This window comes from Sciurus carolinensis, chromosome 7 (assembly GCF_902686445.1).
Source record: "Sciurus carolinensis chromosome 7, mSciCar1.2, whole genome shotgun sequence".
In the NCBI taxonomy this organism is placed as follows: Eukaryota; Metazoa; Chordata; class Mammalia; order Rodentia; family Sciuridae; genus Sciurus; species Sciurus carolinensis.
Genome location: NC_062219.1, coordinates 15,592,701 through 15,616,401, shown reverse-complemented (window position 1 = coordinate 15,616,401; position 23,701 = coordinate 15,592,701). Strand labels below are relative to the sequence as shown.

General features: G+C 45.9%; 1 protein-coding gene across 1 annotated transcript in view; it reads left to right on the top strand.

Annotated features, from left to right (window-relative positions):
- The window catches only part of Mthfd1l (methylenetetrahydrofolate dehydrogenase (NADP+ dependent) 1 like), a 202,129-nt gene that overhangs the window by 143,026 nt on the left and 35,402 nt on the right, over positions 1 to 23,701 (top strand). Inside the window, exons 25-26 of the mRNA XM_047559648.1 lie at positions 3,355 to 3,462; positions 6,009 to 6,161. Coding sequence (XP_047415604.1) covers positions 3,355 to 3,462; positions 6,009 to 6,161 — 261 coding nt within the window. The remainder of the gene's footprint in view (positions 1 to 3,354; positions 3,463 to 6,008; positions 6,162 to 23,701) is intronic.

Below are 23,701 nucleotides of genomic sequence, written 5' to 3'. Positions count from 1 at the left end.
TGATGAATGGATAAAGAAAATGTGGTATATATATACAATGGAATATTACTCAGCCATAAAGAATGATAAAATTATGGCATTTGCCGGCAAATGGATGAAACTGGAGAATATCATGCTAAGTGAGATAAGCCAATCTCAAAAAACCAAAGGAAGAATGATATCGCTAATAAGTGGATGATGACACATAATGAGGGTGGGAAGGGTTAGTGTTGGGGTTGGAGTTGGGTTTAGGGAGGGGGGCAGGAATGGAGGAAGGAAGGACTGTATAGATGGAGGGGAAGGGTGGGAGGGGAGGGGGAGAAGGGAAAAAATGGCAGAATGAATCAAACAACATTACCCTATGTAAATTTATGATTACACAAATGGTATGCCTTTACGCCATGTACAAATAGAGAAACAACATGTATCCCATTTGTTTACAATAAAAAAAAAATATTCATAAAAAAAAAAAAAAAAAAAAAAAAAAAAAAAAAAAAAAGACTAAAACAGGTACCCACTCACTAATCCCTTCTCTAGGCATCCATTCGTGAATTTTTCCTTAATTATCTTTATAGAAAGGTCATGTTCCTTGTTATCAAATCATAGTCTACTGCACGGTGAAGAGTGAATTCTGTTCTGAAGTGCGCTATGAATTGCAGCGTCTGTTGCGTTGAACTTGGGGGAAACCTTTCTTTCTGTCAACCCCCTGCCCTCCCTGCGTGATATTACTGAAGGTCTGTAGGCACATTTACAGTGTGCGTTCTCTCCCTTGCTTGCATGCAGTGAAGTGATGTACAGTATTTACATCCCGAACTTTGTTGATTTTTTTCCACCACTGGGGATTTAACACAGGGTCTGGCACTTGCTGAGCAAGAGCACCAGCACTGAACTATGTCCCCAGCCCGTTTTGTTTTATTTTGATACAGGCTTTCACTAAATTGCTGGTCTGGAACGTGTGATCCTCCTTCCTCAGCCTCCGGAGGAGCGGGGATTATGGGCATGTGCCACCGTGCCTGGCTCACATTCCTATCTTAAGGACGAGGAAACAAGTTCAGAGAGGTTCCATGATTTAACCAAATCTAGGCAGGGCCCGTCCTTCCTTCCTCATGACAACCCGAGCTCCTTTGCTGCACAACCCAGAGGCCTGGAATGGGTACACAGGGAGGCATGTGCAAGGGTCCCAGGAACCACGCTTCCTGCTTAGGGAACACAGGGTCCCGAGAGCTGACTTCCCTGATGGAGGGGATCCTTGAGCTGGATGTGGGGTTCTTTCCTGCCAAAAAAATTCTCTCACATCCTAATAATTTTCATTTCTTAAAAACTGTTGATCCTTGCAAGGCATTTATGAACCAACAGAGGAGGTCTTTTAGCTCCAGTGCTGGTGGCACGTCACGCTGATGGTGAGGTCTAAGATTCACATAAGGTCCTCTCACTGTCACCTATAGTGTATCACCTCCTGAAATGTCTTTTCTTCTTTTTTAACGATGGCACCATGAGGAGCCCATGCTTAATAAACAGGACTTTTAGAAATCATCATTTATTTGTCCAGATGTCTATGGAGGGCCTCCTAGATTCTCCAGGGACTGTTAATCCCACCTTTAGGTAAACCAGAGATGATCTCTAACAGCTTACAGGCCATTCTTCATTCAGCTAATGTGAACATTGACCCTTTTACATTAGAGCTTGCCCTGTAGGTCAGGCTTGGTGGCACACATGACTGTAATCTCAGCAGCTCTGGGGGCTGAGGCAGGTGGTCACAAGTTCAAGGCCAGCCTGGGCAACTTGGTGAGACCCTGTTTCAATAAGAAATTAAAAGTGCAAAATGGCTGGGGATGTAGCTCCGTGGTAAAGTGTTCCTGGGCTCCATCCCCAGTACCAAAAAAAGAAAGAAGTTGCCCTTGGGGTTAACCCTAGCCCGGTCGCAACCTCACGCCCGCACAGTGATTCTTTGTACCGCATTCCTGGCACCAGCTCAGCTTCTGCTGAGCTCTCCCAGAGTGGACAGGCCACTGCCCAGAGGCGGCTTCCTAAGTTGTGTCTGGTTGGGTAACTCTCTGCCCTGTTTCAAAGTTATTTATACAAATGCACCCTTGCCAAGCAAGCCCTCAAGGCATGCCACAGGCTGCTGCGTGGGCGACCCCTTCCGTCCCCCGTGCTCAGCTCCAGAGCCATTCACCAAACACGGAGGCCACTAACTGCATCATGTGGCTGTATTTTCGACTCACGGTACAATTACAAACAATCCTGTCAGAGGCTTTTCTCTAAGAATCACCTTGTGGGTGGCACGTCCCCATCTGAATGAACCAGTCTTGTTTCGTAAGACCACGCTGATTCTCTCCAGCAGTCTGCATCTAGGTCTCCACGTTGCCCCGGGAACCCCATCTCCCCACGCGCACTCTGCCTGCCAGTGTCTGGTCCTCTTGCATGTTTTTACCATGCTGCAGGATTTCTCACAATTTGCTAATGTGATCATAGATTCACTTCTGATTTTCCAATAAAATGTTCAATCACATTGATATCCGTATTAAAATATTCTATTCCTGTTAATACACACACACACACAAGCTCTTATTCTATGAACAGTGTTATTATGTTTTGTTTTTTTTTGGTCTGGGGATTGAACCCAAGCTTCTCTATCACTGAGCTATATCCCCAGCCCTTTTATTTTTTTATTTTATTTTATTTTATTTTTTTGAGACAGGGTCTTACTAAGATGCTGAGGGTGGCCTTCAACTTATGATCCTCCTGCCTTAGCCTCCCAAATGGGTGGGATTACAGGTGTGTGCTACTACCCCTGGCCAGACCCTCTTTAAAACATGTACTAACTACTGAGTTATGAGACTCCTATTCTGATGTATAAGACCATTAAAAAGCAGAGTGTAAACTACATTTTCAAAACTGCAGTGGAAGAAAATGGTTAACTAGATAAGCACTCAAAATTGGCTGAATATCTGAGGCTTCTTATTTGCCAGTTGACTTCTGCCCTGAACATTTCAGTGATTTAAAAGAAATTGAAGGAGAAATAAATAAGAGTGATTGAAGTAGAAAAGAGTCTGTTTTGAATGCCACTATTGCTGAGGAGGGACTCTGGCAGGGAGTTTTAAGCAAATATCTATCTCACCACACTTTCTCTTCCTTCTTTAACCAGATTAACGTTAAACAGCTGTGGCACATTCCTGTGATCCCAGCAACTCGGGAAACTGAAGCAGGAGGATCGCAAGTTCGAGGCTAGCCTCAGCAGTTTAGAGAGACCCATCTCAAAACAAAATATTAAAAGGGCTGGGACGTAGCTCAGTAGTGGAGCACCCCTGGGTTCAATCCCAAGTGCTAATAAAAGGAAAAGAGCTAACAACTTTGTTGTCTCTGTCTCTCCAGCTTCCGATCGTGGAAAAGATCAGAACCATTGCCCAGGCTGTGTATGGAGCCAAGGATATTGAACTCTCGCCTGAGGCACAATCCAAAATAGATCGTTACACTCAACAGGTAAAAAGGGGTACTTTTCAGGGGGAAAAAAGAAATTCACCTGGGGTTCTCCAAATACTCCCCTTGGCTTAAGGACTGGAGGTAACAGCCTCAGCAGCTGAAGGAATCAGCAGCGGTTGAAGTGATACCGTGGGTTGAGTGCTGACTGCCTTATGCTGAGGCCCTATGTCCTCTGACATGGGCATCGTTGCCTTGAGACTAGAAGTGTGTCTGTCATGGGTGGTGTCGTCTTTGTATGCGATGTGTGGCCTGTAGTCCGCCTACTGTGCAGGCACGTCCAAACTGTGCTGCGGTGAGTAGCTGTGGAGTCCGGCGTGGAAGGCTTCTCTACACCGTTAGCGTGCTGCCTGCGGAAGCAGATAGGCCAGCCGCACCTGAAGATGGGAACATTTGGGTTCTCGCCCACGTGAGTGGTTTGTTGGCTTGCTGCCGGGATTGTCCACCAATTTCAAAGCTCCATCGTCTTCCTCGGGAAAATGACAGAAGCAAGTTTACAAGTGACCATAAAGGTGGCTGCGATCCAGAGCTTGAGCCACCGTCTCATCCTCTGTGAATAGGCAAGATCAGTCCCCTGCACTGCAGGACATTCTGCCACCCTGACCAGAAGAACCATGTGCCTTGAATGTCTCCACCACTGGCATGACAAGATGGAAGTCAGAGTGTTTTAAGAGCTCACTGTCGAAAGAGCTTCACTAAGAGTGACGTTGAACTGGGCACAGCAGCACACGCCTGTGATCCCGCCAGCCTTGGGGGCTGAGGCAGGAGGATCATGAGTTCAAAACCAGCCTCAGCAACTTATTGAGGCCCTAAGCAATGCAGTGAGACTCTGCCTCTACAGAAAATATTTCTTAAAGGAGCTGGGGATGTGGCTCAGTGGTTAAGCCTCTCTGGGTTCAACCCCTGGTACCAAAAAAAAGTGACGTCAGTCTTTTTTTTTTTTAATTCCCCAACTCCTTAATTCTATTTGTAAATCTATTTGTTATTTTGTTAGATACTGCCAATGCTGACCATGGTATTCTCCCAGGTTTGGTAAGATTTCAACTGTTCATTTCTTTTTGAAATTTCCATGTGTGCTCTCAGCTTATCTTCTAAGAAAAGATTCCCAAACACTGCTTTGCACACTGGTGTTGTTTGTGCTGAGATTTCCATGTGTGTGCAATGAACTTAGTAAAATAAGGTCATTGTCATGAAGTTTGAGGGGTTTTAGCCCCATGAATTTTTATAACATTACTTAGAACTAGCATTTATTCCAATATTAAGTCTAGTCTCTTTTTTAAGTTTTAAAATATTCTCCTTTGTTTTAGGAAGTAATATGGTAATGGTATGGTAAATTTTTTGGTATATTTTTTTTAGTATTTCTACTGGCATATCTTTAAATGGTGGTTCTTTTTTTTTTTTTTTTTGGTACCAGGGATTGAACCCAGAGCCACATCCCCAGACCTTTTTATATTTTATTTAGAGACAGGATCTCCCTGAGTTGTTAAGTGCCTTGCTAAGTTGCTGAGGCTGGCTTTGAACTCACGATCCTCCTGCCTCAGCCTCCTGAATCACTGGGGTTACAGGCGTGCACCACAGCACCCGACTTAAATGGTGAATCTTTATCAGTTCATAGAAATTATTTCAATGTTTGATCTTCAAGATCCACAATTATGGGCACCATTTCTGAAGAGTGGTTGTGATATTTCCTCAGCAAAATTCTTTGTAACATATGAATAGGGCTTTCAGAAAGAAAATGCCCCACCCCCGCAACTGATAATCCTCTGAAATGTTCCAAATAGTTTGGGGCCATATCATAAGAACTCCTATGTGGGTTACCTCCAAGGACTGCATTCCTTTTATCTCTGTCTACCAAGGGAATATTCCTTAAAAGTTACGTGTCAAGTATGTGGTTGCAATTAATTAGCAAAGTCTCCAAGGAACACTATGTGCCATTTAATCATAAGCAGGCCTCAGAGACACTGTCCTTTTTGTGAGACACCACACGTGACTTCCTGCCCTTTCACCTTTGGAACTCGGGTCAGGCATGGGCTTTGGTTCTTAAAAATAAGAGGCTTAAGAAGTGACCTCATCTTAGTTCCTATAATGTAATCGCAGATCAAATAGCCATGATTCATAACCCAGCACAAAGGGTCCTTTGCTTCCTGACGGACTCCCAGAAGGAGTGAAGGATGTGACTGAGCCTCCCTAGGAGCCCTCTGTAGACTACCTTTCTGGGTCCTGGATATTAATAGCCTTGGAAAGTGCTTTCTGCAACTGCTACCGCCCCTGCTGTGCCTAAATATAACCTTGCTTTCCCGACACAGGAGCCTAATGCTGCCTTCTCTTTAAAGAAAATCTCCAGAATAAATAGTAGACCCCCAACCTGCTACATCATGGCCACCCGGGATGAGCTCTCATCCTCAGCCTCTTGCTCCATGCACAAGTGGGGACAGCAGCTCCTGGGGCGCTGGGATCCAAGCCACCATTGCTACAGGGATTGCAAACTAACACTAAGTACCGAGACTAACATTTACACCAATGAACACATTTCCTTTCCTTTCTTACAGGGTTTTGGGAATTTGCCCATCTGTATGGCCAAGACCCACCTTTCTCTGTCTCACCAACCTGAGAAGAAAGGCGTGCCGAGGGATTTCATTCTGCCCATCAGTGACGTCCGGGCCAGCATAGGCGCTGGGTTTATCTACCCCTTGGTGGGAACAGTAAGTTGAAGGCCCTACAAACCCTGCTTGTTCAGTGTCACTGTGATGCCTAAATTCCCTGTGCTCTGCCAGCTCTCTGGAAATTGTGTGTTGGGGACTAACTGATAGATAGTATTTGCTACTTTTCTACCAAAACAAAAAACAAAGCAGGGCTGGGGATGTAGCTCAGTGGTAGAGCACTTGCCTCGTATGTGCAAGGCCCCGAGTTCAACCCACAGCACCACAGAAACAAACAAACCCTCCTCTGCTGTTGTAGTTTGGGCTTTTGTTTTTTCAGAGGATGTGTTCGTGATCCTTAGACCCATAAAACCGGAACCAGGCCAGTGACACACACCTGTAATCCCAGCAACTTGGGAGGCTGAGACAGCAGGATCACAAGTTCAAGGCCAGCCTCAGCAACTTAGCATAACCCTGTCTCAAAATTTTTAAAAAAATTTTTTTAAAGCTGGAAATGTAACTCAGTGGTAAAACACCCCTCTGTTCAATCCCCAGTGTCCCCCCAAAAAGAATCATAAACTGATTCTCCTGGGATAGGGAAGAGCGGTCTGCTGAGTGACTGGTAGAATAGCTTAGGACAGTGATTCTCAACCTTTTGCGCCACGACACTCAAAATTACAATGTTGTGCCGTGGAGGTGCTGCTCGTGCCGGAGCAACCAGCCCAGCCCTCCGAGAGCTGGTCCCCCAGAGCCTCGCCCCCGGCCTCCCTCCTTGGCACAGCTCTGGGCTGATCATTGGGTCTCCTGAGTTCTCGTTTCTGACGAAGTCATTGTGATCTGCACTGCTCTGGTATGATCAGTATGTGACCTCAGGTGATCGGTGGGGAGAAGACAGGAGATGAGCAGAGAAGTAACAGCTCATCAAAGCGCTTACAGTCCCCGGTGATGGCCTTCATCCTGGCCGCACCAGGCTGGCCCTCCCTTGGTTCCATCCGCAGCCTAAGCTGGACTCCTTCACGGGGAGCATCCTACACGAGGTTTGAAACAAAACAGTTCTAACTCGTCATCATCGTCCTTACAGACTGATCTGAGCCCAGACGGAAAACAGCCTAACAATTTTTTGCAATAAACCGTGGGGCTCTTTTATGCAGCACATCAATGGATAGACATAAAGTGCAGAATTCTTCCCTTGATATTTACACATTTCACCTAATATTGGGCCAAATAACCTTTTTTAGAATTCTTCCAGCACATGAGGCACAGGGATTCTGGGAGGAGCGGGTATGAGCCGCAGAGGTTTGACCAGCACAGAGACATGTAGAGCGTGCTGTCCTGGGGTCTGGGTGCCCTCGTGCCTGGGGAGCAGGCTTTGCCCAGGGGAGGGAGAGGGACGGAGGTGGAGAATGTCCATCAGGGGCTCAACCTCGGAACTGGGGGAGCCGCAGATTGCAACTCAAAGGCACAGAAGTACGCAGTGTCCCTGCCCGAGCGAGGTTGAGGGGCTGGGGCTGGCAGCAGGGCCCAGTTGCTGAGGATCTCAAGTACCGTCTCCAGGAACTTGACCTTCATTCTGTGCACACTGGGGAGCCGACAGAGGTTTGGGGGTTTTCTTAATTAGGAGAAGAATGTGGTCTCTTTGTAATTTAGGAAGATAGCGCCGGCAGCACTGAGGAGAAAGTTTAAAGAAAGAAGGAGACCCAGGGAGGGAAGCCAAGCCAGCCGGGCCGGGGGCCATGAGGGTGGGCAGTGCAGCCGCAGAGCGGGGTGTGTCGCGTGGGGGTGAATCAGAGGCATATCATTTAAAGGCAGCTGTCTTCAGTGGGGACAGGGGAAAGGACCATTCCAGTTTGGGGACTTTGTATGGCAGTACCCTCGGGTGTGTAGAGAACCCAGAAAGAAGCAGACTGACAGGGCCAAGAGTGAGTCCCGCTTGGAAGGTAAGAGGATATGTAACACAGTCTGTGGCTCCGTTAGAAATACAGACGCGGCACCCAGAAGAAAGGAACAGGAAGGTGGCCTTGTGACTTTTTTGTGTGTTTATGTTGCTGGGGACCAAACCCTGGGCCTTGTGCAAGCTAGGCAAGCACTGGACCACTGAGCTGCACCCAGCCCGACCTTGTGGATTTTAGAAACACAGAGGACAGTGTCCTTAGGCGAGGGCAGGGGCAAGGCTAGCGAAGACTAGTAAGAAGAGATTAACGGAAGGGGCCCGAGAAACACCCACATTGGTGCAGCTGGCGAATAGCTGGAGTCCTGCAAGGTTTGGGAGGACCACAAAGGCATGCCCAGAAAGTTCTGGGGCTCCACAAAGCCAGCCACCTGCCTCAGCAGATGGAGGGAGGGGACCCCCAGTGTCACTGAAGGAGAGAGCTGTGAATGAAGTCAGGACCGAACGGCACTTTGAGGTGCACAGTGGGATCAGTGGGTGCTAGGATTTGGGCACTGGGGAGAGGGATTACCTACAAAGGGATATGAGTTTGGGTGGGATGAAAATACCCCATGTTTTAATGGTAGTAGTGGTAGTTCTGTGACTGCATTTGTCCAAACTCGACAGACCTACACACCTAAAAAGAGTGAATTTTATTGTATGTAAGTATATGTTTATTAACAAAATGGGCCTGGTACAGCGGTTTGCAACTACTGAGGAGGCTGAAGCAGGAGGATCTCTTGAGCTCAGGGGTTCAAGGCCAGCCTGGGAAACACAGTGAGGTCCCATCTCAACAAAAAGAAAAGAAAAAAGGATATTGAGAAGAGCTTGCTTTTATGCCTTAGAGTGGCCACGTTGATAGCTTGCCACTCCTGGGCTTCTGTGGGTACAGTCCTTCATTCTGGAGTAGGAGGTCAGCCCAGCAGAGCAGGCCCACAGGGACTGACCAGCAGGACAGACAAGGGTGCCCAAAGAGAGTGGGACATGGGGCATCCCCAAGCAAAGGTTAGCCTGACTCATAATCAGTCTGTCCTGTTGTACCATGTGAGATTCAAAATCCCGCAGTAGTTCACCCAGCAAGTTCATTCATTCATTCTTTCATCCAGTGTGTGGAAAGCCCTGCACTCAGGGCTTCCGGGAACCCAACATAAAGATGCTGTCTCTGCTTCACACAGCTCACAGCTGATAGAGGTAGAGAAAGTGAAATCCCAAGGAAAATGATCTGCCTAAAAGATTGTGAATTTGACTGATAGCTGATTTCCTTCCTGAGCATTTAATAATCATTAAATAGAAGTCAAAATGTGATCTAAAATCTTTGGAGTCACTAAACAAACACATGAATCTCTTTGTGCCCCTGTTAACACCAACCTATCCACCGCCAGGTAAAGACCTCAGCTGTTCTAGAAAATGAGAATTCTATCAACCATGGTTCTTGTCTGCACACCGGGCTGGCTGCCTGCTGCTGATGTCACTCTCTGACTTATGACTAGTTAGAAAATGAGTGTGTGGAATGACCCTGGAGGAGCCCCCTGTGCCCTTGTCTCACTCTGCGTGCTCTGGTGTCCCTCCTGTGGCCACCCACAGGGACACAGTGAGCATCAGGGCACTGTGTGAAGTCCTCTGGAAACAATCAGTGTGGGGAGAAGGAAGGAAGCAGGGCCTGACTGCATGGTTCCTGGAGGTCAGGAAACCAGCCCTTGGAGGCGGTGGCTCAGAGGGCTGCTTTCTGTGACAGAGCAGGAAGCTGGGTGGGGATGGGGAGACGCATGGGCGGAGGCCAGGATCTCCTAATAAGGGCCAGTATTTACTTTTCCTCAGCCCCACTCTCGGCCCTGCTGCAGGCTGCCAAAATGCTTCTGCTATTCATCACCCATATGAGAGACAGGATAGTAATTTCCTGCTGAGATGACCAAGGGGAAGAGGAATGGGGACACTGGGGGGACTGGCTCCTCAGGTGGGAAAATTCTAGCAGAATGAATCACTATTACGCTTAGTCACTTCAACATGTGCTCATTAGAGTACCTGTGAGATGCGTATCCATCTACCCACACCAGAAGGAAAGTCCCAACAGACCTTAAAACCTTGGTCTGTTCATTCATTCCCTCAGCAAGTCCTTGATAAGTACCTCAGGCAGGCAAGGCCCCAAAGTTCTCGGAGATGAACAAGCTCCGGTCCTTCCCTCACAGGCCTTGTGATGGATTCTGGTAAATAAAACCAGACAAGTAGGAGTGTTGTGGGCTTTATCACAAAGGGAGAAAATCCCTCCTGGTATGTCCTGAATGGACACAGAAAGCCCTTTGCCCCTGGCTGCCCCACAGGTCTTTAAGTGAAGAACCCAACAAGGACAAGTGCCTCCCTGAAGGGAAAGGGCTCCAGGGGCTGGTTTTGGAGGGTCACATGGAGATGTGCTGGAGGGCCCGACTTTTTACCCTCCAGGTTCAACTTGCTAAGTATTTACTCTCACTTTCCATCTTTACCTACAGGTCCCATGTTTTTCTACCCTTGAACTATTGCGTCACATTCTGCATAACTAGTTACTGCTGTAGTTAGCATGGATCAACACAGTCTAATGCTGATGGTGACCACATGAACTAGTGTGGTGGCTTCATGAATCATTTCCCCTCTCAGGACTTTTCCATGAAAACTGGAAGTGTCCGGACTCCTCCGCTGGAAGTGGGGGTGTGGTTACCTGAGGCCTTTGCTACCATTCCCACATCCTTCTGGTGTTTTCCGTATATGCTTTAAGGTTGCTCAGTTTTCCCTCCTAAAACGTCTTTCTTCATTCCTAGTAAGCTTCTCATGTCCTCTTGCCTCTTTTGAATAATATTTTTCTTACGTATTTTTTCGAACTTATTCCTGAAAACTACAAAATAGCACAAGATTCTCGACCAGCAGGATACCACTTAGAACATCCTTTTTGTAACAAAGAGTTGATCAGAGATAGATCTTTGTAATCTGGAACAAGTCATTTTTTCCAGTCTTCTCTTCTACAAATTACCCTATTATGGTATGTTTCCAAAATTCTCTCAAAGCTGATGGTTTATAAAACCAAATAGTTTATAAAACTTCTCAAAAAACAATCTCATGCCAAAAAAAAATGTAGTAGGTGGTCTTGGTTTTCCAGCCCACATTGTTTTGATATACGGTCTTTAAGTTTTCATAATCTACAAAGCCTGTTTCATCATTTGACATAAATTTCATGACATAAAAATACTAACATGGTAGCAATGTATATGGAATGATGCTCTTGAAAGTTAAATTACATTCCATTCAGGAAAAGACCAGGAAGGTGACATCAAAACCTTAGCGTGGGGCAGTGATATGATGAGTAGCTTTTTCTCTTTGCTTCTCTGGATAGGCCAAATTATCATATTGAACATCTGTCAATTTTATAACATGAAAATACAATAAATGGGGAGATGATAAACTTCAAGTTCTTGGGAACATATTTAACCCAAGCCAAACAGTCTTGAGGGACTCAGAACACATGCACATGCATATCAGGCCCTTGCTGTCACCAGCCCATCCTGGCTGCCCTGCTGTGTTTCAAGACCTGAAAAGTCAGGATCAAAGAAAAGACAAAGAACTCAAATGTGCCTGTGAGACATGCACTCCTGCACATGGATCTTCTTGCTCTGTCTCTGTTCCTCCCAGATTCTGCAAAGTCAATTCAGGATTTTTTCCCCATGGTAACTGGTCCCAGGCTGCTTCTTGCATACTGTTTTGTGGTGGAGGGAGGACAAGGGAACCCCTTCTTCTCACAAGGCGTTCTTTGTGATACATTTCCAAAGAGTCGGCACAAAGAGGTACCTGACCAAATTTGGATTCTTAGCCGTTATCCATTTGAACTTAGTTTTTGGTGTGACTGTTTTACATCATGTCGAGGCAAAGAGGGAGGCCCTGGAAAAGCCATAAAGTTGTACCATAATGGCTACTGATGATAACAATCTGGAATCTCAGGGTTTAACTGTCGTGATAAGCATTCTTATAGCGGTTGGTGCCACATAGGACAGGAGGTCAGGGTGTGGAACTGTAGAGGAATAAAGGGCTTCTGTCTTGCAGACAGATGAGGAAAGAAATGCACAGAGGCTGGAGACTAGGAGTCTCAGTGGTTAGAGCTCCGGGGCCTGTGCGACTCTGGTTATCTCTGTGCAGTTCCTTCCTTCCCTCTGTCCCCCTGCAGTGCCTTCCCTTTGGCCCCATGTCCTTTCTGGGGCAGAGGGTGACAAGAAGGCACTGCATGCTTACACACACGTTTTGTTTTGTTTTGTTTGTTTTGTTTTGTTTTCTCCTGTGGGGATTGGCCCAGATCAGACCCATCAAAATGTGGAAATCTGTCCAGGGACAAGGGACTAAAGATCAGCAGCAAAACAAGCAGTTTATGCAACTGGCGTGACCTTTGTCTTCACTCTGGGTGACCTGACCGGGCCACATCTCTACCCAGGTGCAGCCCTGACGTCATCGCCTGGCTGGACTCGGGAAAGCAGGAAACTGCTGGAGCGTGTGTGGGGAGTTAGTGATGTCACCCCCGGCCAGTGCTGGCAGTGCTGGGTGGGGAGTTACTGGACTGAGTACAGAAGGCGTTGGGGGGCCACCCGCGGAGTCATTGCCACTTGTTCTCCCCCCACCCGCTTCAGTTGAGCTGACTTTGTTTTCCCTTCTGCTTCCTCTGCTGTAGAAGTATGTACTGAATGTCCAGTTGCCCGCTGGGTCTGATTCAGGTCAGTGATGAAGTTCTTTTCAGCTCCGTGGGGTACATTCCCCTCCTACTTCAGAATCCGTGGCTGCACACTTGCTCCACTGGGTTAGGCAGATTCATTCAGACCTTTGTAGGTTTAAATCAAATGCGTGACTCCTCACATTTTGCAGAGATTTATGGCCGGTTACATAGTGAGAAAATTAAAGATTCACTCTCCGGGCTGAGCTTTAAGTGAGATGTATAAGCTGTAACTCAGCAAAGGGCTCACCATGGGAGGCCATGCAGAACTCCAGTAGCCTGGACACCCATCAGGAGCTCAGCACCCGCATTGCCAGCAAAGTCACCCATTCCCCGTCTCTCCCTCAATTTCCACTTCTCCTGCCTTCACACTCCCACCCCAATAAAGAAAGAAAGAAACTTATAGCTTATTTTGCACAAGTCTCTGCAGATGACCTTCCTGTCTCCAGTGCTCCTTGGTCCTGATTTGGCCTGACACCTGCAGTCTCTCTGATGAGTTTGAAACGAAGCACATTCAGCCTGTGTCCTCTAACCCCATCGCCTGTCGATTTCCTCTTCCCTACCCGGCAGGGTCCCCCTTCCCCACAGCCTTTCCTTATCTCTGCATCAGAACTTCCTGCTTTCTCCCAAACATGGTCCAGGCGCCCACTGCATCCCTGCATTAGATTGCCTGGCTGCTATGCCATCCCGCCTTCCACCAGGGAAAGTCACATGCATCTGACCAAGAGAGGAGTCTTCCTGTCTTCATTATGCATGTTCAGGGGAGAGGAAGGTGACCAGCATCGTTCTCAGTTTCCAGAAATTATTTATCATACTGACAAGAGTAAAAAGCTTTGTGACTCATGGAAATGATATTTTCCTCTCTGTCACATGAGGTCATCTAGGTCTAATCCATTTGTTTAGAGGATCTGTTCTCCCCGATTTGATGTGCAAATTTATTTTTAGCATAAATATAAAATTACTCTCAATAGGAAACCAGCCTCAGCCAAGAAAATATATTGAGTATTAATGTTGCCAGATATTCCTACTGTTGCATTGAATTTTTAATCCTTTGTCATTAATTCCCATGTGAGGGTTCTTTTTCTTACTTTCTGCTCGGGGTGCTTTCGTGTCTAGCCCCACAATCAGTGTATCGATCGGTTGTTTTTTCTAGGGCTTGATACAGTACTCATTTCTCTTCCACTTCCATCTATAGCCTGCTTGTTTTCTTTCCCCCATTTTTGGTTTGGAGTCTTAATATAACAATGACAACAAAGATAAATCTTGGTTCAGAACTTCTGAGAGGCACCAGCAAATAATCTGGTGCTCATGGAGCTTCTTCTACTCTGTGCCTCTTTGTTACTTTCATTAAACTTTGCTAAGAGGCACATAATCAGAAGCAGCTAAGCAGCGCATGGAAAGAACGTAGAATTAATATAAACCAAATACCAGTTTTGCAAATTCAGTAGCCAGACCATCCTTGGAGTCAGCTTTAGGGTTGAGTGGGAAGGATGAAAAAGGAAGAGTGAACTTTTAAGAAAAACCTCATCTTTTAAAAGTGGAAATGTGATTTATGGAGACACATAATTGATAATTTCTGGAACTACTGGCAGTTTATGGAGTTATACCAACTTACCACAAATATTTTCAGTTAATATGATATGAAAGGGTGGACAATTCAATTATGTACATGTGCCTAAATGTATGTAAATATATTTTATATAAGTAATTATATATAATTATATATTTACATATATGTACATATTTACATATATATTTACATGTGTCATGTTATATAATATATATAATGATATGATTGCATATTTATAACATAGGTAATATGTAGTATGTAATATATGTAAATATGTCCATCTGTGCATATCATATTAAAAGAAAATATTTTGTGGTAAAATAATTTTGAGATTATTGGTTATCACATACCCTTTTCTTGGACATATCACTGAAAATTCAAAATGTTTACTTAGTTCTGGCTATACCCACTGATATAAAATCAGAGAACAAGTGTAAATAAAATAGGTGTGGGGGAATAATTCATGTTTTAAATGGTCAATGAAGGAATTTTTATCAAGTTCCTGGGAGACCCAGAATAAGAATTCATTACCTCCTTGCCAACCCCTGGTAAGAATGTGCTAGGTGCCCACACTAAGCGTGCTCCCCAGGCCATTTGTGATAAAGTTACCACTGTCTGCTAAGGGAGAAGCTGATGGCGAACAACAGAAGAGGCTGAATCTGTCGTGGACTCCAGTCTCCCTTTGAGATCCGCCCGACACTAGGACTCAGCTGTGGAGAGCGTAGGGCCCGTGCGTGCTGTTTGTTAGCTTCCTCAATTCATCATCCACTTCCCAAACTTCTCTGTGTTTCTCCTGAGTGCCGGGTTCCCAGGACTGGAGATGGGGAAGGTGCCCCTGCAGGACCACCAGGAGGCTCACCCACCTCCAGACACGCCTTCCTCTTTCCAGCACACTCTGCGTCTTTCCTACCAATTCCCAGCTGAGGCACATTGCACATCTGTCCTTTGGACACCCTTAGTTTTGCCAAGTCACCTTGCCCAGTATCTCCTATTTGTCCAGGCTCTCCAGAGTAGGAAGTCTATCTCCAGTTCTCTTTACCTTCCTACAAGGGGAAGCCCAGTGCAGAACATTCCTTAGCACTGGTGTCCTGCCAACTCCAGTGAGCAAGGGAATCTTGGAAGTTCACTGCCAGTGTAAACTCCCCAGTACTAGAGTCACAGGCTCAAAACCAGTCTAGAAATATCTTTAAGGAGTTTTTTAGGAGAGACTGAAGGACTCACAGATTCTTTCTGTTCTTCCAGCCTTTGGGATCAGTGCTCTGGCCTTTTTTGTCTAACCAGTTACTGACCAGCAAGACTATAAAACCAGCTCCAAATAAATTAATTTATTAATATCCTTAGATAAGGACCCACAGATCAAATATTCCATTGTAAAGGAAATAACAAACGCTCAAACTGTACCATCACACTTTACCCAAAACACTTCTGTGATCAGCTGTAAGAAAATTCATAATCAAGCCAAGTGCAGTGGCATACTTATGTAATACCAGTGGTTTGGGAGGCAGTGGCAGGAGGATGGCAAGTTCAAGGCCAGCCTGAGCAACTTAACGAGGCCCTAAGCAACTTAGTGAGACCAAGTCTCAAAATAAAAAATTAAAAGGGCTGGAGATGTAGCTCAGTGGTAGAGTGCCCCTGGATTCAATCCCCAGTACCAAAAAGAAAAGAAAAAGAAGAAGGAGAAGAAAGGAAAGAAAAAGTTCATAATGAAGCAATTCCTCAGTGGACATCTACAGGGTATCCTATAATTCAGTCAATTCTGAATCGTCTACCTATAAATAATATGGGATTCTGTAGGTTGAGAGCCCAGTCCCACAAGACTGCCCTCACTCCCGACACTAATGGGCTACCCATATTTCTAACAGACTGACTGACTAAAAGCTACCCACCTTGGCTTCAGCTGATTTGCTAGGACAACTCCCAGGAGGCAGGAAGCTCGGTTCCGGTTTACTCTAAAAGCCATTGTGAACTTACGCATGGCCCAACGAGGAGGTGCACATGGTGAGGCCTGGGAGGGTCCTGAGCGTGGGAGGCAGCTCTGTGCCTGTGGGGCTTTCCCAACCTGCAGGCAACTCACCAGCCCAGGATTTGTCAAATCTTGTTCTAGAGTTTTCTAGACTTTAATCCCAACCACCTCCATTCTTAGAGGTTGGTGGTGTCACCTTAGGGGGGCACTGGTGGGCTGAACCCAGGCCAGGGCCTTGTGCATGCGAGGCAAGCGCTCTGCCCCTGAACCTCACCCAGCTCCCAACTGTCTCGTCTCCTCAGTGTTACTGAACCAGACTGTCTGTCCACCACCCGAAGGATGGTCCCCAGCATGAAGAGTTTCGCAGGCAGCCAAGGATAAGGAGACAAAAGGCCCCGACTCAAATCCACCACCCTGAGGACAAGGTTATGGATGTTTCAGGGCTAAAAATAGAGTAGTCTGACGTGTGGGAGGGTGAGGTCTGAGGTCTGCCCATGCACCGACTTCGTGGCTCTTCATAGGACACATGTTGAGGAAAGGGTGCGTTCACGTGACCCGAGGTGGGGTTTGGGATCCGCAAGGTCACTGTTGCCCATCAGACTCTGCAGGTCAGTGAGGGTGATGTGGATCAACAAGTTTGAGCCAAAGGAAACTTCCTCAAAAGTCCTTTGAGGGCTGGGGTTGTGGCTCAGTGGTGGAGCGCTTGCCTAGCACATGTGAGGCCCTGGGTTTGATCCTCAGCACCACATTAAAATAAATAAATAAAATAAAGGTATTGTGTCCATCTATAACTTAAAAAAAATTTTTTTTAAAGTCCTTTGAAGAAAGCTTTAACAGATTGTTGGCAAGGGGAACATATATCAGAGGGTGATCCCTGATAAAATAGCAGGTTTTCCTTGACCAGTTTTCAAAAGAAAAGATGTGTTCTTTGATTTTTTAAATTTGGCTAGGAAAGGAGGATGACTCAAGTTTCTTAAAAGAGAAAAAAAATTGTTGCTTTCATAAGGGAACTTGGTTATGTGAATTTTGCTGTTGGCTTGAGGCCCATGGTCATCTCATTAGCATAAACTCAGGTATTATCCACAGAGCTCATTATGAATAACAGAAGATGCTCCTATCACTTTAAATCTCAAGGGTGTTTAGGGCCCTGTGACTGGAAGTGAGGACAAAGACAAAATACACAGTAGGCTCTCCACACCCATGAGTTCAACCACCTACGGTCAAAAATACTCAGGGGGAAAAAAAAAGTGTCTACACTAAACATGTACAGAATATTTTTTCTTGTTATTTCCTAAACAATACACTATAATAACTTTTTTTTTTTCATTTTCGGTTCTAAGGATCAAACCCAGGTCCTCACGCATACTAGGCAAGTATTCCACCACCAAGCTACCTACATCCCCAGCCCCAGTATAACAACTGTTTACACAGCATTTACATTGCATTAGGTATTGAAAGTAATCTAGAGATGGTCAGAGTATATGGGAGGATTCTATAGATTATGTGCAAATGCCACACCATTTTTTATAAGGGACTCACCATTTTTTTATAAGGGACTCGAGCATCAATGGGTTACAGTGTGCATGAGTAGGGTTTGGGGTGAAGGTCCTGGAACCAATTCCCTGCAAATGCCGGGGATTGTTGCTTGTCATATTATACCACACCCACCAGATTGGATTGCTCCGCAGTCCAGCCTTTTGTGTGGAAATGTGCTTGTCCACATTTTGTACCAATGTATTGGGTCCTTACTTCAACCTTCGCCGTCGTAGTCAATGTAGTCATCATCATAGCCTCTTTACCAAAGCCCAGACATTCTTCCAAATGCTTCACATAGATGAGCTCACTACTCACACCAGCCCTGTGAGCAGAGTAGGTGATAAGCAACAAAGGAGAGTCCTCATATTCTGTACATATTAAAGCTTGTGAGCTGGGCACGGTGGCGCACACCTGTAATTCCAGCAACTCAAGTGGCTGAGGCAGGAGGATCACAAGTTCAAGGCCAACTCTAACAACTTAGCAAGACCCTGTCTCAAAATAGAAAGGAGGAAAAAAACTTTTTTTCTTTCTTTTTTCTTTTTCTTTTTCTTTTTTTTTTTTTTTTTTAGTTGTTGTTGCCCAAGAATGATACTTTATTTTCAGTGTGCTCATGGTGCTAGATGTGCTGAGCACCAAGACGCATACCTGAGCATGAAACCTGGCACTGCCCTCAGGAGGCAGCAGGATGTTGGGTAAATAAGACAAAAACATCTGAGAAATTAAAGCAGCCCGTGCTTGCTTTCTTGCCAAAAGAAAGGAGTCAGTGAGATGCATGAGGTGTTCAAGGGTAGCAGAGACCACGGTGAGTGAGGCAGCTGGGAAGGCTGGCTGAAGAGGTGAGGGCGTGGATGATGTGCAGAGCCTCGGAGAGTCTGTGGACGGAGGGCCACCCTGGCAGCGACCTCCTGGAGCGGGAGAGGACTGAGGCCGAGAGACCTTGAAGGGCAGGTGCTGTGGCCTGCGTATGTGGCAATGAACCCCAACAGAGCAGCAGTGCAAGTGGAGAGAAAGACGTCTGCAGCCAGGAGACTTGGCAAAGTGGAAGCACTGGAGCTGACAGGTGGCAGAATGTGAGGAAAGAGCCAGGGGCCTGCTGAGGACCTGGAAGATGGCGCAGAACACGGGCAGCCAACCGGCTTTGTGCTTGAGAGATGGCGCCATGTTGATTGAGGTGCGTGTTTGACATCCGTGTCCAAGCGGCCCATCAGGCAGCTAGAAACTTGTTCCTAGAGTTTAGGAGAGAGGCTGCGGCTAAACTTTGGGGGGCTTCTTACATTGGAATGATACACAGTCTCAGAATTTCCTTCCAAGTCAAAACATTTCTTGCATGTTTAATAGACTCCGAGGTTACTGAGCCTGAAAGATCTAATCCCTGCCTTGTGGGCTTAGTTCTGGGGAAAACAGACAAATGGATTCATCCACACAAAGTGCTTCCAGTGCCAGGATGCAAAGGGACACAGAGGAAAGGTGGCCATTTCTCCTGTGCTGAGGACCTACCCAGAAGTGCCTCTAGAGGTTCTAAAGAGGAGCAGCTTTTACGGAGAGGAGCAGGGTCATGCGATCCAGGCAGAGCCGTGACAGCACCATGACCACAAGGTGCCTGAGAGGCTGAAGCTGGGAACCAAGCTTGACCCTGAAGGCAGCGGGTGAGCGTCAGAAGGCCTAACCCACCGGAGCCGAGGGGCACTGTTCATGGCAACCGGTGAGCACCTGGGGCGGGGGTCCTGAGACAGTGTGTCACTTTCTGTCTGGACGTTAAGGGCTGCTATTTGTAACAGGTCAAGAGCCTTTAAACTTGCTGAAAACTATATCCTGCAAGTAAATAGAGTTGCCCACCACATAACTCACAAAATCTCTTCTGGTCTGACATTTCGTATATTATTTGTTGACTTCTACAAATACTTCTGACCCAGTACAACCCTCCACTTTCAACTTGTTTGCTACTGTACCAGAGCCATTATAAGGCCATCGGGACCAGTAACAGGTTTCCATCATCTTTTTTCTCTGTCTTAGGGTGTGGTTGATGCTCCTTCCAAGTGTTGAAGAGTTAATTTGTCATCAAAGCTATAAAACCAGTTAGAGGTGAAAAGTTCCCTTTTATACCCTCACATCCAAGACAAGTGTAAATCCCTACTGCAATGCTCATATTAAGAAAGACAGACTTTTTGATTTTTGTTCTTTTTTGTTTTTTTAGCTAGGCATAGTGACGCACACCTACAATCCCAGTAATCTGGAGGCTCAGACAGGCAGATAGAAAGTTCAAGGCCAGGCCTGGACTCCCAGTAACTCAGGAGGTTAAGGCAGGAGGATCATAGGTTCGAAGCCAGACTCAGCAACTTAGCAAGACTGTAAGCAACCTAGTGAAACCCTGTCTCAAAATTAAAAGGGCAGGGATATGACTCAGTGGTAAAATGCCCCTGGGTTCAATCCTTGGTACCCCCTGCCGAAAGAAAGGAGGAAAGGAAAAAAAGAAGGAAGGAAAATTAGTTCAAGACCATTCTCAGCTATTTGGTGAGACCCTATCTCAAAATTAAAAAATTAGAAGGGCTGGGTATTTAGCTCAGTGGTAGAACACCCCTGGGTTTCATCCCCAATACTACCCAAAAGTAAGATAGGGGTCGGGGTGGAGAGAAAGGTTGTAGCTGGTATGCATTCCCTTCTGGGAGGACTCATCACCAAAAGATCAGCCCCCCAAATTGAGGGCAGACAGTGGAGCTCCTGGGTCCCTGAGATAGTCTGTGCCCCCTCCCAAGTTAATATGTAATGAATTTAGCAAATTATTCATTTTCAATCCTTCATGCCATTTAAAAATAACTTAGTTAAAAATGCCTTTCATGTGGATTAAAGGCTACAGAGGTGGCTGTCAGCTCTTCATCGTGTATGCTCGTCACACCTGGCTGTTTTTACCCTCACAGTTGTTTTGATAGCTGGAGGTGGTGATTCTCATATTGCTAAGTTTGTCCTGAAGAGTGGAATGTACTCCTTTTGGGAGGTGGAAAAGCTTTCTCAGGGACAGAGGAAAGAGACACCAGCTCCCAACAAAGGGAACCAACGGGAGATCTGCTGGCTTCTTTGAAGCCCTTTGGGATTTCATTTGAGGTGTCCAGTGGGGCCTTGAAGAACTTCAGAAGAAAAAAAAAATTTTTTTTCTACAACCACATCACTCAAAAAAGAACAGAAGGTTTCATGAAGAATAATGACCCTTACGCATTAGAACTCAGACAGAATTCCTCCTTTATTTGGACAGGGAACAGTTAATGGTATATGGAAACCATGTTGAGGAATCTCTGCGGCACTAAAGAAAACACACGCCCATAAATCCTCCCCAGCACTCCGTGTGATCACACATCCCAGCTGAGGACAGTGATGGAGTGTTCCAGTTCATCTCGAGTGCACGCGCCTCCGCGCAGCCCTGACGCCCGGCCTCCCCTGCCCATTCTCAGCCTGCAGGTCCGCGCCTGCGCCATTGATCTAAACTGCAGCAGGCAGCGAGTCCGCTCAGCTCCTCCATGTCATTTTCTTTCTTTATTATTTTTTCCTGTATCTGTTTTTTTCTTTCCTGTATCTTCTTTATTGAGCCCATGAACAGACATTTTTCTGGCCCCAAAATAATTAGCTCCTTTCCTGTAAATGTGTATCCTAAAATAAAAAACACATTCAAGGAGAGTTAAGGATAGTGAGGGCTATCTACCTAGTTTCAGACCAGAATGATTGTTATATATGTGTGTGTATATGTGTGTAGCTCATATATTTAGTGATTATATGTCTAAATGTTTAATGCACTAGAGAAACAACTGGTGTGTTTAGTGGGGGGAATGAGATTTGGTGGATGATAATGTCAACAGTGTAAAAATGCAGAGGTCTAGGGGTACAGCTCCATGGTAGAGCACTTGCCTAGCATGTGTGAGGCCCTGAGTTTGATCCCCAACACCCCAAAACAAATCAAAAATAGTCATCAGAGCTAGCATTCTGGAGCACTTAGTAGGTGGCAGGCTGCGCTACAAGTGCTCTCTGTACTCTAACTCATCTAATGCCCCCATCACCCAGTACTGTCATATCACTGACTGTTTTACGCTGGAGGAAACCAAAGCACAGAGAGGTTAAGGAACTCACCCTGGTCATAGGGATAAAAAGATAAACAGTGTTCAATCCCTACGTTGTCTCCCCAGAAATATTCTGCCATCTTTGTGCCAGTTACGTGATCTTAATCTCTCACCCTCTGTGTTCTGGAAGTGACCCTTGATTCTGCTACCTAGCTCATTAGAAAGAAATTATCCCTTTGTTCTGGAATTATCCCTTTGTTCTGGAATTATCTCTTCTAGAACAATACCACTAGGTTGGAAGATGGCACCCCAAACCTTATTGCTTTATATACATTCATTCCATGTAGACTTTACATTTTTAGTAACTCAGGATGGATTTTTTAAAAATTTTTTCCATTGGTTATCAGAAATCAGTGGATTTTATACCACAGTTTCTTTATCCATTCAGCTGTTGAGGAGCATCTAGGTTGGTTCCACAATCTGGCTATTGTGAATTGAGCAGCTATGAACATTGATGTGGCTGCAATGCTGTAATATGCTGATTTTAAGTCCTTTGGGTATAGGCCAAGGAGTGGGATAGCTGGGTCAAATGGTGGGTCCATTCCAATGAATCAAAATTTAAAAAAAAAAAAAAAAGAACCAAGTAGGGAAAAAAAAAAAAAAAAGAAGTCAGTGTTGCTCCAAAGGGAAAATTTTAATTGTGTCTTGTTGAGATTCTCCTGTAGCTTTTCTGGTCGACTAGTACTTGCCCTGGAACTCTCCTAAGCCACACTTTATGATGTGGATCTTGGAGTCGCCGTCATCCGTTTCGCGAGACAGGTTCAGAACTTTTCTAAGAGCACCCTGGCTGCTCTCTGTTTGGGTGGGTTGAACATCCCTTCGTTTGAGAAGCCTGTTTCATATTCTTCATTTCACAAAAGTATTACCAGCCCTCGCAGATGTGTGATTGAGCCAGGCGTGGGGACAAGCCCCGCGGGATGTGGGGTACATGCGCTCAAGCCACAGCAGAGGTCACCCCGCATGACCTTGCACTGTCCCTTCCCTGCCTGTGTATCAAGGCCCCCTTGAGAAAGGGTACTTCTTTGAATTAGAAGAATCTGCAGCTGTCCCTTCCTCCGCAGGTGATCTGGTTCCTATCCCCAGACCAGGTTGTCCTCGGGAGCCCTGCCCTTAACACAGCACCAGTAACGTGTCCCTGTTGTCTTTTGAGGGCACTGGTGCTATGAAGAAGAACCTGTGGAAGAAACATGATACCGCGGGGCCCTTCTCTCACCCAGCCTCCCCTCCAGGAAGCTCTCAGAGGAGGCGCCTGGTCCTGTGGGCTCCTGTGCACTTCTTAGCCTTGTGGGACTTACGGTGACCTGCAGCTGTGTGCTCGTCCACTTCTCCAGTCAGTGGCCAGGCTGGGAGGGCAGGGACCAATGCTACCTATCTCTGCATTCTGAATGCCAGGGCCAGCACTTGGCACGCAGCAGGCTCAAAGGTCTTTCCATCCTGGCAACAAAATTTGGGGTTTTTACTTAGTTCCCTTTGCTGCATCCTCCAGGGAAGGAAAGTGCCTCTTCCATACAAACCTTCTGCATCTCAAAGCTGAGCCTCTTCCACTGTTTGCTCAGATTGCCAGGAGTCCCTGCAACTAAAAAAAAAAAAAAAAAAAAAAAAAATCCCTACTGATCATAGCATGCCAGGACCCCATGCCTACTTTCTGACTGAATTATCAATTTTATTCAGTATATACTTTCCATGATTCTAGCCATCTTTTTTTTTTTTTTTTTGGTACGGGGGATTGAAGTCAAGGCACTTAATCACTAAGCCACATCCCCAGCCCTTTTCTGTAGTTTGTTTAG